Source organism: Watersipora subatra, chromosome 3 (genome assembly GCF_963576615.1).
Source record: "Watersipora subatra chromosome 3, tzWatSuba1.1, whole genome shotgun sequence".
Classification (NCBI taxonomy): Eukaryota; Metazoa; Bryozoa; class Gymnolaemata; order Cheilostomatida; family Watersiporidae; genus Watersipora; species Watersipora subatra.
This window is the reverse complement of record NC_088710.1, coordinates 11,125,281-11,137,699: the sequence shown is the minus strand read 5'-3', so window position 1 is coordinate 11,137,699 and position 12,419 is coordinate 11,125,281. Positions and strand designations below refer to the sequence as shown.

The window sequence follows — 12,419 nt, the reverse complement described above, 5'->3', positions numbered from 1 at the left end:
GCATTCTGCAGGTTAAGCTACCAAATTGTTCTTTGTTGGTCTATGAAGCATGAACACATTTATGTGGATGATGTTTTTATATCCATATATCTATCTAGAAATACCATCCACATAAGTGTGTGAGAGGGTATTTAGAGAGGGTATTTATTCTGTATGACTCGTCATCAGTCATGCACTGGTCGTGTACAAGGCATGTTTACATAAACTATACAGTAGTCACAGTATACCATGCTACATGTATATGTCCACAAACTACACAAAGTGCTAGCCACACACAATAAGGTTATCAGAAACAGAAGCAAGGGTGCGTAACCCTCTCACTGCACTATGCGGGTTTATGCAAATTCTATGATCAACTGCTGTAGACGCATTTTTGCAATATTTACTGTGGTCGCTTAGTAACTGAATATTAATGACAACATAACCAACAAAAGTCAAAAACCAACATTTATTTTGACGATCAAACTTTTTAGTTTTAATATAACTTCCGCAAGCACCTTCCATTAGAGACAGAATAGCTTTTGTTGTTGACATTATAGCCGATTCATATTCAGAATTAAATATTCAGATAATGAAAGTGGCAGCGCTGACTCTGATGGTGGTGAAAGTAATAGTTTTATACAAGGAACCTCGTAGAGGACCGTTATAGCTTTGTAGTGATCGTAGCTTCACATAGTTTTAGCAATGCACATAGCATATAATACTAGCAATGCACCTAGTACAGGTCTTTTAAATTTTTTGCGTAACTGTTTGTTAACATGTTGGCAAAATAATTGTATACAACAAAAATGTTCTAGATAGGGTTTGAAATTACAAATTTTTTGTTTTCAAATCAAATATTTGAAGCATTTTTTAAATAAAATTCTTGTTTTGAACTTTCCAAAAATCTGTCTTTTATGGGTCTATCCCTCTATATTTACATATACCAGACATGTATGGCTAAGCCTAGAAAATTGTGACAATTATTCAATGATAAGACAAATGATGCCAGAAATAATCCTTAGCAACAATTCTGCACTTCAACTGTCTGATTTTGTTTACAAACCTTGATCTGTTATATTTATACAGTTGCTGTCGATTTTGGCCTTTGCCACCGTTTGCTCGTCTGTCACCGTCATCGTTAATGTCACGTGTCTGGATACGAAAAGTACGAAAACGGTCCCTGTAACCTACAGTTATCCCTTCAAGTAAGTACCTCATGATGAAAATTACCATTTCAAGGTTATTTGTAGGTGAACCTTGGCTCATCATCAGTCTAACCATAATTTAAAACTTGAATCTCTAAATTTCAAAAGCTATGTTAGCCAATAATCAATATTCAATAATGTTGTGAAGCATAATTTTAAGTAGTGTTTATAAGCTGATTCATGCTATAGATTAATTCTTATCATCTTATAAATGATTAATGGTTAATGCGGGGTAGACAACTTCATCAACAGTGATTTCTTCGAAATTTGTAATTGTTCATCATACACTATGTTTCAATGATGCGCATGATGCGCAAATTTGAGCCAATCTGCAAGTTAACCGCATCATGGAAACGGCATAAATCTGCAAGCTAAGCAAGTTTTGCGATTCGCAAAACTTTATCGAATCCATCATACTTGTGAATAATGGAAACGGCACTTGCGAATGGTGCGCATTAAAATACCACACCAGCTATTCAATTTTAAACATTTTCAATACTTCTGACGTCCCCTCTCCATTGAGTTTCATGTGTTGGCGTCGCTAACACAAGCATCGCTAATTATTAACTTATAGCATACAATTCCTTACCTTTTTTCAACAAGACGCCGGAGTCAGTCCACATCATGCGAATGGCCATAGAAACACTTAATCTGCACGGTAACGCAACTCCAAACCCGCATGATGCGAGTCATGCGCGTCATGAAAGCATAGTGATTCTTGTAAGCAAGCAACAGCGCAGGTCATTGCCATGCACAGATTATTGTTCTTATATTTATGTAGCCTAATGCTATGAGCAGTGCATGATTACCACCTCATTTCTTTTGATTCAAGGGATTGTACAACTTGGTATGAGTCATACTACAACAATAGTTATGATTGTGTTATTATTACCTCAAATGTTTTGTTGGCACATGGCTAAAGAAATTGAGTATTGTACATGCCGTTGTTTATACTAAAATTAATCTATTGCTATTTGAATTGTTTAATAGGCAGCAAAATTTAATACAGTAAACCCTGATTGGTGATTCTCTGTAGATGAAGGAGAGATGGTCAAATTTTATTCAATAATTAAAAAACACTCTTAAGCTATTCTTAGAGGAGTGTATTTTTATTGCTGATATCAACCAGCTTGTTGCTAGCGACTACCGTATCAATAGACTTCTCGCTCTGCAATCATGCTTTAGCCACAAGACTGGCCGTATTGCTATAGGTATCCAAACGAAACTTGTCATTGCTAATCCGCAATACACAGAAGTTATGGTAGTTGAATCACTATCAATTCACTATCCTGACTCTAAATTACTATTAAATCCGCAACTGTTAAAACGCATCTGTTCATCTCACCTACTAATTCCTGGTTTATGTTTTCTCATTTTTATTTCGAAAAATAATGAAAAATATCATTTTGTTGACGATTACTGATTCTAATAAAAATTTAAATAGTAAGATTAAATACTTTTATTTTTTAATTAAAATTAATTTAGAAATTTATATTGTTTTAATTTAAAATAATTTCATTTAAAATAATTTAATTTAAAAAATAAAATAAAAATGCATTTCATGGGTTTTCTAAGAGGTTTGACAACGGCAAAGTCTACACGTCATACAAAATAGTAATTAGGCTGGCAGTTCTACTTTATGATTAGTACAATTTAACTGTTTATAATTGTTCAACACACTTGTTCACAGCACAGAATATTTGTTGCTTGTTAGCTGTCTTCACTGTTGTTTTTCGCTGTTGTTTTCATTTTATTTGTCTGAACGTCTGATTCCTGTTTGTTGAACTATCGCAGTGTTATTATTGTGTATGTTTTGTTCTTAACAGCATGAAAAATTACCCGGTGGATGCGCCATTTTGCCCTTTCAAGAACCAATCAACAACAACAATGTATCCATTCAAAGATCTCGTCAGCTATGCATCGTCAGCCCAGTTCTTCTGTTTTATTGGTGTGATGAGCTTCCTGCTCTGCATAGCCTACTGCATTGGCTATGTCTTCTTCCGGCAAGTTTTTATGAATGGATCCAAAGGAGCCATGGCCGTGAGTAAATCAATTTGTCACGCAGTGCTGTCATGAATTATGAGACCATCTAATAATCCATGCCTTGGTTCTTCTTGACAGGAGAGTTCTACTAGGAGCTATGTTAATGCATTTACTTACCGCATATTGCCCTTCACTACATGCAGAAAATTCTCCATGTTTTAGTAAAGTATAAAGCAATGCCTTTCCGTCTGATTTATAGCAGAGGTGGTGGAATTAGTGTCATCATCTTATATCTTCATTAATGCTAATCCAACCACTTACCTCCAATGACCTTTCCAGGGCCACCAATTGTTACAGGAGTTGTTCCAATTATGTTGCAAAAGTTTCACAAAATTCATTAGTTGAGAATGAAATAGGCGGATAACTAGGCCTTCTTTTGATTTTTGTCTAGTTCAGTTGCATACACATTTTCATTGAACGAAAATTAATTGCCAATGGCTGTTTATTGGAAATCCACTCCATATCCACCGTAAAGGTGAAAACACACGAGGCGATATTTAGAGTGATATTGTGCTGTGTGGCGCTAATTTGCGCTAGAATTCACTCAGCGCGTTCATGCAGAGTGATAACGCTAGACTTTCTCTACACAACTTTATCGCTAGCAAGATGCATTTCGATTGGTTGGTTTTTACCAAAAGGCAATTTTATGGTGGGTAATTATTTCTTATCGATGTTCCACAACGTACAGCAGCGACAATTTGCTATTTTGTTACGATTGAAACATCTTCAGAACGAACACTGAATTGCTCATAAATTTAATAATAGCACTCTCAGTCCTGTACACCATAACAAAGAATAATTACAAAAAATCCGAGTTGAAAACCAACATTTGGAGTCAATTGTTGCCTAGGTTGGTTATTTTGAGAACGGTAAATATTAAATATACAAAACCACTACAAAATAAAATATGTATAAAAATCGTAAAAATATTACAGTTAAAAATACAATAATCATTTTTTCTTATGTCTTATTGTAGTGTAGGCAGTGTACAATCCGTGAAAGTGAGATAGGTTTGATAACAAATGCGGAAGTTGTTTCTGTTGTTGCCTAGACGGCGCCATACTGACTTACCTAAATTTATTAACGACTCCGAAGAAACTAATCGTATTGACAGTAAGAAAGAAAGAAATCGTATTGGCAGTTTGTGAGCGCGCCCATTATATCGTTTGCTAGTGAATCGCTCAAGTGTGTCTATGCGCACGCCAGCGATATCTCTGCCCTCATTACACTCGCGATAAAATCGCCTAGTGTGTTTGGACCTTTAAAAAATTCTGCATCTGATAGTTTGTGGTGGTTTCGAGCCAAAAAAATTAAAGTAGTAAATCATCACTACAAGCAAATGTCTCTTAAAAAGGGTCTCATAATTTCTCTACTATGGCACTGTATATCTCTAATCTTTGTTCTTGTAATGACTGTATATACATGATCTTTGTTCTAGTTGCCACTACTACATTGTGGCTTTGTAGTTCTCTTCACTCGTTTGATCACTATCAGCCACTTCATATATTGTTAGTATTAGACATTATTATTGTCTTCAGTACTGATAAGCTAGTGTTAATGTGCACGAACTCTCCTTAGACCTTGGGCTTTTTATAAAGAAGGGTGGTGATTCGAGGTTCCCATCAACGATTAGACTATGTAGTGCTTATATTGTACTAGAGTACAGCTGTTCATCGCCTTGTACCAGCTTGCTTAAATATGAAACTCATCTGCTCACAGATCGGCCACAAGTACAAACTACTACTCTGCATCTATTTATCCTTATGGAATACTTGCAAGTAGAGAACGCTATTAAATGTTCATTTGAGGGTAATCTATGAAAACAGCTAATATCTGTTGTTGATTGGTTTGTTTAGACAAATGGTTTCAACGTAGCTAGATGGCTGCAAAAGATTCATTTTGATGCGATGTTACTGCTACTGGTTGCGTGTGTATGCAGTTTTTGTTGCTGGTGATTTAGAAAAAGCCAATATATGCTTAAAATCATCTAGTGCAGGCAAACATATCGAGATTTTTAAAAACAGAAGTGAATGTGGTTGAAGGCTTGTGCATTTTTAGAATATATCTTTGGATTTATTATAGGAACAAGTTTGCTCAATGAAATGTTTAAGGGTTTTGAACTTTGCACTTTGGAACCGATGAGACAAGATAAAATCATAAAAGAATTAAGCATCAGACCGTTTTCATATATTGATTGGATGCAATGAAACTTTCCATCGTTTTTAGTTGCGCACTACAGTACTTAATATTGATCGAATGTCATTTTCTGCCTAAAGTAGTTACATCAACCTGTTTTTTTTGTTTGAGCCAAGTTACATAGATTTTAGGATTTAAAACAATAAACGTCGTATTAAAGATGTAGTTGCGTCAAAATTTAAGTTGATCTTAAAAGAAAGCATTTTTTTCTCTATCAGTTGATATGTTGTTTGTTGTGTTACGCGATCGCATTGCCAAGATATTTGAAGATTAAAACCGAAAAAATCTGATCGCCGTAAAAACGCTCAGGCCACAAAAACGTGCCCAGCCTCGCCAAAAATGATGTCACGCGTTTGGCAACCTGTCTCTATCTCTCGTATTCACATCGGCTATTTGCGATAAAAGTCTAGTCTTACGCGGCTCTATTGGCATATATCTTATTTTGTATTTGCTCATGTTGGCTAGAATAAAATTTTAAATCCTGCTACAGATGCATTATTATGAATGTTTAAAAGGCCTCAAATAACGAAAATTGAAAATTTGTTCTACTCACTTTCTCCAAATGTTGTGTAAACATTTGGGTACCGACTACCAATTCTACCGGTCTACGGTAATTCTGTCAAGTCACTTTTGTAGAACGCGGTCTTTGTATCAGCACAGTTCTGCATCTACCCATACAAACGATATACAGCCTCCCATAAGCCCCGCCCACATTATGTCGCCTATTACCTATTGCCTACGTACTCGTTTCTTGCTAGTAGTATTCTTACCGAATACTAGATAAGTGAAATAAGCAAGCCACCTCTTTGAAAAGAATATAGACAGGGATAGAGTTTTAAGAATGAGAAGTCTGCTGCAAACTGGATTTGAACTCACATTCTCCAGTTCTGCGGACACCCATATACCATATCCGATACACTACAATATTCTGCAAATCATATTTTGCATTATCTTCAACAATATTATTTTATTATATAATTTTTACAAGCAAAAATATTTTCATCTCGGCATAAAACTTTTATTAAAAATATTCATCAAGTCGTGGCCACTCAGATAGTATTAGCTGATACAATAAGACTAATTCATCTACTGCAACAAACTCAAACAAAACATCATGGCTTATGCAGCACGCATTCAAGTCTCTCTTTCCACTTTATGGCAGTTTCCACACTGACAAAGCTTCTTCGGCTGGTGGGACGACATAAACATTCTGTAATCAGTAAAAAAAATGCAATAAATATATGTCATTCTAAAGCGTATCTATTGACAGCTTCCAAATTGGGAGTTAAATAGATTGCGAGTGTAATTTTAAAAACGAATAAACATTTAATAAAGGCACAAGTACGCCAAGCCAACGATTCGAAGCTTTGGTTCTGGAAATTAAAGATTTGCAATGATCAATCGATTTTACCCACTTCCTACGAGTGAAAATAATTTGTAATCATGACTCTAATTTACCAAAGAAAATTCGAAAAAAATATTACAGCTAGGTAAAACGGCAGATAAGCTATGAAACGATGATTGGAGATAGCAAAGAATTATCATTTTATTAATTAGTATATGTATTTATGACTATAAAAAATATTACATTTACTAAAGTATAGAAGACTTTAAGTTAATTTACCTCCATTCTGTCTTCTTCTGCAGCAAAACGCTGCTGACGCCTGTCAGCTTTGGCCATAGGCTGTCTACTCTAATCTTTTACTAAAAGTTGCTCAGATAACTCTGAGTAGCGGTCGCTCGAACTTGAAGCCATTTTAAAACTATGTATAACTTAGTAATTGTTGAAACGCGTTGAATCAGTAACGAGTAATGAGATCTAATTAGGAGAATCTTCGAGATCACAGACAACGCGTTTTACGAGTGATAACATTTATTACGGCCTATATAAAAATTTCGCACGCATGATTGGCTAACGAATCGACCTCATATTTATCGCTTGTGGTTTCGTTTCAGATAACAAGCTTGTGACGTCACGAAATAGCCACCCGCTGGAACGTGAGCTTTTTAAAAGAGGGCCTCATTCAAACGCATATATCTCTGGACAGGGTTGGTCTACAAAGACAAAAATGGCATCAAATTGTAGCTGATGTTTTAGCCTTTTATGGGTCCTAATTTCATTTTTGACGCAACTACATCTTTAAAATTGAGTGCTTCTGTTACAATTCTACCTCTGTGTAAGAGACTTTTATATTTCTCTGATAGATATTTAAAAACATCATCTGCAAGTTTAGGAATATACTATCAGCAAAACCAGTTTGCAAATTTGTTTTAAAGAATAGAGGTTAGAATCGTGAATATCATAATTATTATTGAGAAGGGAGGGGCTTGATGGCCATAATAATCCTAGTATTTATTGCATTGCATCTGCTTATAAGATTCACCTCTATGGATCATACTGAGAAATCACTCGCTTGCGCTTTAGTAGAAAAATGCTAAAGATTTAAGCATTCCCTAAGAAGTTTAAGTGTGACAATAACCAGAATCGTGAAGGAAACTGTGTAAAAGGAAATATTAATATGGAGGCACCTACTAACAATCGGTACAATACATTAAACTGTACGGATGTGAATTTGGAGTTGTCAAAAAAGAAAAGACAACTCTATATCAAAATATTTTTGCTTCTGTTTATTCTTGAATGTGATTGTACCCGAAACAAAGAATTGATTCATAAAAAGTGGAATGGCGTGCATCAATCATGGCATACTATAGCTTGCAGTTTGCTTTGTTATATGCCACCAACAAAATTCCCCCATATAGAAAACACTCAAATATGAAAAATAACAAGGCTGTAATGTGTGTATAAAATCAATTACCAACTATTTATTTTCTTAAATGCATTGTTCGATATACAAACAATGTTTTAAAAGTCAGTCTAAATTTTTATTTCATTTATTATAATATACAGCCATATATATTCATTGCAGTACAGTATTGGGCAGTATGCAAAACATTTATTTACAAATAAAGCTATTAATGTCAAGTTATGAAATAAATTTGTTAAATTGTATTTAAAGACTAAATAAATCTAAGAAAAGCTTATTGTACTTCTTTTAGTTGACATCACCTGTAGAAATATTCAAAAAAATTGATTAGAAGTTGTCCGAGCATGCTTATATTCTGTAGCAGCTATGTGAGCCAGCTCTCTTCTTGATGTTACAGCGCAATATGAATGTCTATTGCAGGACTTTATATTCTCTGCGATTTGGACACTTTTCTGGTTCATTGCCAGCACCGCATGGGCTTCAAATTTGTCTGTAATGTCGGCCTACCTGTCGCCATCAAACATTATCAAGACAGAGTTTGTTGGGGATAAATACTGCGGTGCTAAAGGCCTGTCATGCAGTCCTGGTAGCTCTGGCAATAACGCCACTCTGATTGTGTCTGTGGTAAGTTTGATGTTTCTCCTTGTGTTTAGTACTTAGCACTGGTTTATGTTAAGGTATCTAGTTAGTAGTTGCCTTCTCTTGTTGAGGTAACTCGACTGAATTATTTCTTCCAACTGTCAAATACAGTAGAATACAGTTAAAATATTAATAATAAGTATAATAGTATACTTTGACGTCTCTATAACATAAACCTCCTATAGCGTGAATTCCGCTTCTAGTGTAAAGAATTTATGTATAGTTCTTGCTTCGAATTTCGTGAGAAATTCTATATAATGAAAAGCAGCAAGTTGTCAAGTTCAATTTGATTAGCTAGAGTACCATAGTTAGCTTTAAAAATATCGCTTTCTTTTTTGCCTTTTCTTTGCTTTGGAAAGAAATTTGTGTGTAGAGGAATCTCTGTTATATATACTAGTACCAGTCTAGTGTGTTATGAGAGATCATCAGGAGTGATGATAAAGCAAGGAGAATAAGTAGCTGCATACTTATTCAAGCATTCTTAAAGGTGGTCAATTGGTTCTAGTGTTAGTGTTGGTCTACCTATCTGAATAACATGACTCACGAGTTTCATTGAAAGCAATATTTTATCCTAACCTCTAACCCTGGCTTTGGAAAAACTGACCGCTGTACAGACTTACAATGATAAATATGTTTTTTGTTGTGCTTTATTTTCGACTTATACAAGGTTTCTAGTTTTTTCTTCCTACCATAGACCTTGTTGTTTGGAAAAAAATCGATTGACATTAAAGGTGTGTGGTGACCTTAACATAACATTAGATTATCGTAATCATAGACCCTTCAACAATTAAACATGATATGAGAAAGGAGAAAAGTTGTTGATGCAAACCAATAATACCACAGTTACTGTACAGTCTTTGAATTAAAAAAGTTAGGTCTAGTTTTCTATTTGAATGGCCATAGAGTTGAGTGATCTTGAAATGGATTAGGCAACTTATGTGTACTTTACTGTTCATATAACGTAGACTTTCTTTGTGTTGGAGGAATGTTTTGTTGCGGAGCTGCACTATATATTATCAGTTAACAGATATTAAAGATCTTGTTTTGGATAGCTCGCTGTTATTCCTTACTTGTATGATCATATTATTAGCTATATCACGTGATTAGCTACTTGTTTCCTGATGATTAAGATCACCGGCTATTATATGCGTTGTTCTTGTAGAACTTTCAAAACTTCCTGTTGGTGTTCACTTCTACAACTCATTCCATGTCACTTGACCAACTAACTTCGTTAGATTTCTTCACTAGAAGGGGGTTTTGTAACATCTAGAATTGTTTTGTTGCTATGGTTACTCATCAGTAAGATATTTATAGGCCTAAGCTGTAAATCTTTCTTAATCTTTCGTTAATCTCCTCTTACCATAGTTGATATGAAAAAACCATTATTTAAATCATGATTATTTTTTCAGAAAATCATAATTTTTTTTCTAAGAAAAATCATATTTATGATCTTTTCCATTTTTCATAATGTTGCAAAGATCAATGTTTCTTGACACGCAATCTTGTTTTGATGTGTGCGTAACAAATACAGTATGTAAACACTCCTCTGTCATGAACTAGCAAGTGTGTTAGAGATATTAAAACTGCTAGTAGCTGTACTTCCCTAACCTATATATATTGTGTAAATTATGTTGTTATATGGCTGTTGAATGCAAGAAATAGAAGAATTTGTCATACTAAAGCATATAAGTCACTAATTTTTAATACTGAAAATTTTGTTCGCTAGCATTCTGATGTGCAATGCGATACACATACTATTTACATGAGCAACATTGAGCAAAAAATATCAAGTTTATCAAAATAATAAAAATCAAAAAAATCGATTCAGATCAAAAAACCTGACTTTTGTCAATATTTGTTCACAAAAGATCATGACTTTTTCCAAACATGTCTATTACATAAAAGTAGTTTGTCCTCCTACCCAGCTACCTCGAAGCTTGTCACTAACTATTTGCCTGTTCATAATCGTTTCAGCTATTCGGTTACTTAAACATGCTGGTCTGGGGAGCAGGTCTCTGGTTTCTTTATAAAGAGACTCACTGGCACAAAGAACCTCAGCAAGATACTCAAACATTTGACCAGCCAGCCGCAACGGGAGGCGATGGATCCTATCAAGCGCCTGACAATACTGACAGTAACATATACTAGCCTCGCAAAATGATCATCGCGTGGTTACCATGGCAACAAACCTAGTGTCCTCTTGATAACCTCGGACTAAGCCATCTAGTTAATCTCTTTCTCATTGATATTGGAATCATATAGACTAAATGGGAAATTCGTGATGTATGTGCCTATTCCTGGATCAGCTAGTTAACTTCTGTTTGGCACTATTTTCAGCTTTTGTATTCAAGTATATACGCTGTAATTCTAGGTTCTGCGAAATTAGTATGTCATTAGCCAATAGATTTTTGTAATTGTCAATTTTTGCTCATATGGTACTCTCACATTGTGTTCATCCGCTTTGACATTAATAGAACATCCTTGCCTTGGGTGAGCATTTGGCATAATTTGGACTTTTATTGTCTCATCGCTATTATCTTTCATCATGAAGTGAACTTGCTATAGATGAGGCATTTGTGGGCTCGGCAAGGACCATATTGTTTAGGTTACAATAATTAGCTAGCAAACAAGTACAAGGTAAAGACGCTTTCACAAATTCTGCAGTTAAATCTGACTTTTTGTTAAGTGTACAAGTTATAGATTTCATTTGTTATGATTTCACAAATGATATCCAACAATTTAAATAATCTTAATAATTTCACAAACATTTGAAAAAATTGGTTAATATGTTGCTACTTATAGCAGAAAACGACATTGAATTTAGATATAGTGCAGACAATCTTACTTGTAACGACAACTTTTAATAGATTCCGCACTGATGAATAAATATCAAGGTTCGCACAAAAAGTCAATGATTTTTTGGTAATAAGAAACTTTACAGTACATTTGAATGCAGAGTCAGCTTTACACAGATGTTTTGAACTGCGACATAGAACTGACATCAAATATATGTGGTGAGAGGGCATCTATACAGCATCAGTGAAAGCATTATGATTTAAGATGGTAAATGTAAATAAGATTCATCTGTGCCGTGGTAATGTACTTGTTTTCCTTGTTGCAAGACTAAGAACATAGCTTTAAGAATAATCTTTACCAAGTTATTTTTATAAGAGGAAAAAACAACTTAAATATCTATAAATGCAAGGTAAGGGAGTTTCGTGCAATTTCAATTTTGGAACATGATCAAAACCCCATCTTATAAGCCACAGAAGTTGTCAAAATCAACTTCCTCTCAATTTGGAGTAATTTGCTCGATGTTTCGATTATCAACGAAGTATTATCAACGAAAACTTATGATAAAGTCCTCGGTCAACCCATAGAGCTATGATTAGCGAATCAGATTATTATGTATATAACGCAACTGGTTATTGCTAGCCCTTAATTTTACGCCTACTCTACGGCTCACCTTTAATTCAACTCGTTCATGTTGTGAAAATGGAACTGGTAAACTTAGTTCGAGATTTGAAAATCGTTTGGTGTACGCTGCCATTCCTATCGATGTTGCTTTTATAGACTGAAAAAGAAAAAG

At 34.7% G+C, this 12,419-nt stretch overlaps 1 protein-coding gene across 3 annotated transcripts in view; it reads left to right on the top strand.

The window, feature by feature from the left end:
- Positions 1–11,337, top strand: part of LOC137390018 (synaptophysin-like) — a 36,648-nt gene extending 25,311 nt beyond the window's left edge. For all 3 annotated transcript variants that reach the window (XM_068076242.1, XM_068076241.1, XM_068076243.1), the window contains 4 exons: positions 1,069–1,187; positions 3,014–3,227; positions 8,612–8,815; positions 10,805–11,337. In XM_068076242.1, the coding sequence (XP_067932343.1) occupies positions 1,069–1,187; positions 3,014–3,227; positions 8,612–8,815; positions 10,805–10,978 (711 nt within the window). In that variant the 3' untranslated portion in view covers positions 10,979–11,337. The remainder of the gene's footprint in view (positions 1–1,068; positions 1,188–3,013; positions 3,228–8,611; positions 8,816–10,804) is intronic.
- Positions 11,338–12,419: the final 1,082 nt, after the last annotated feature.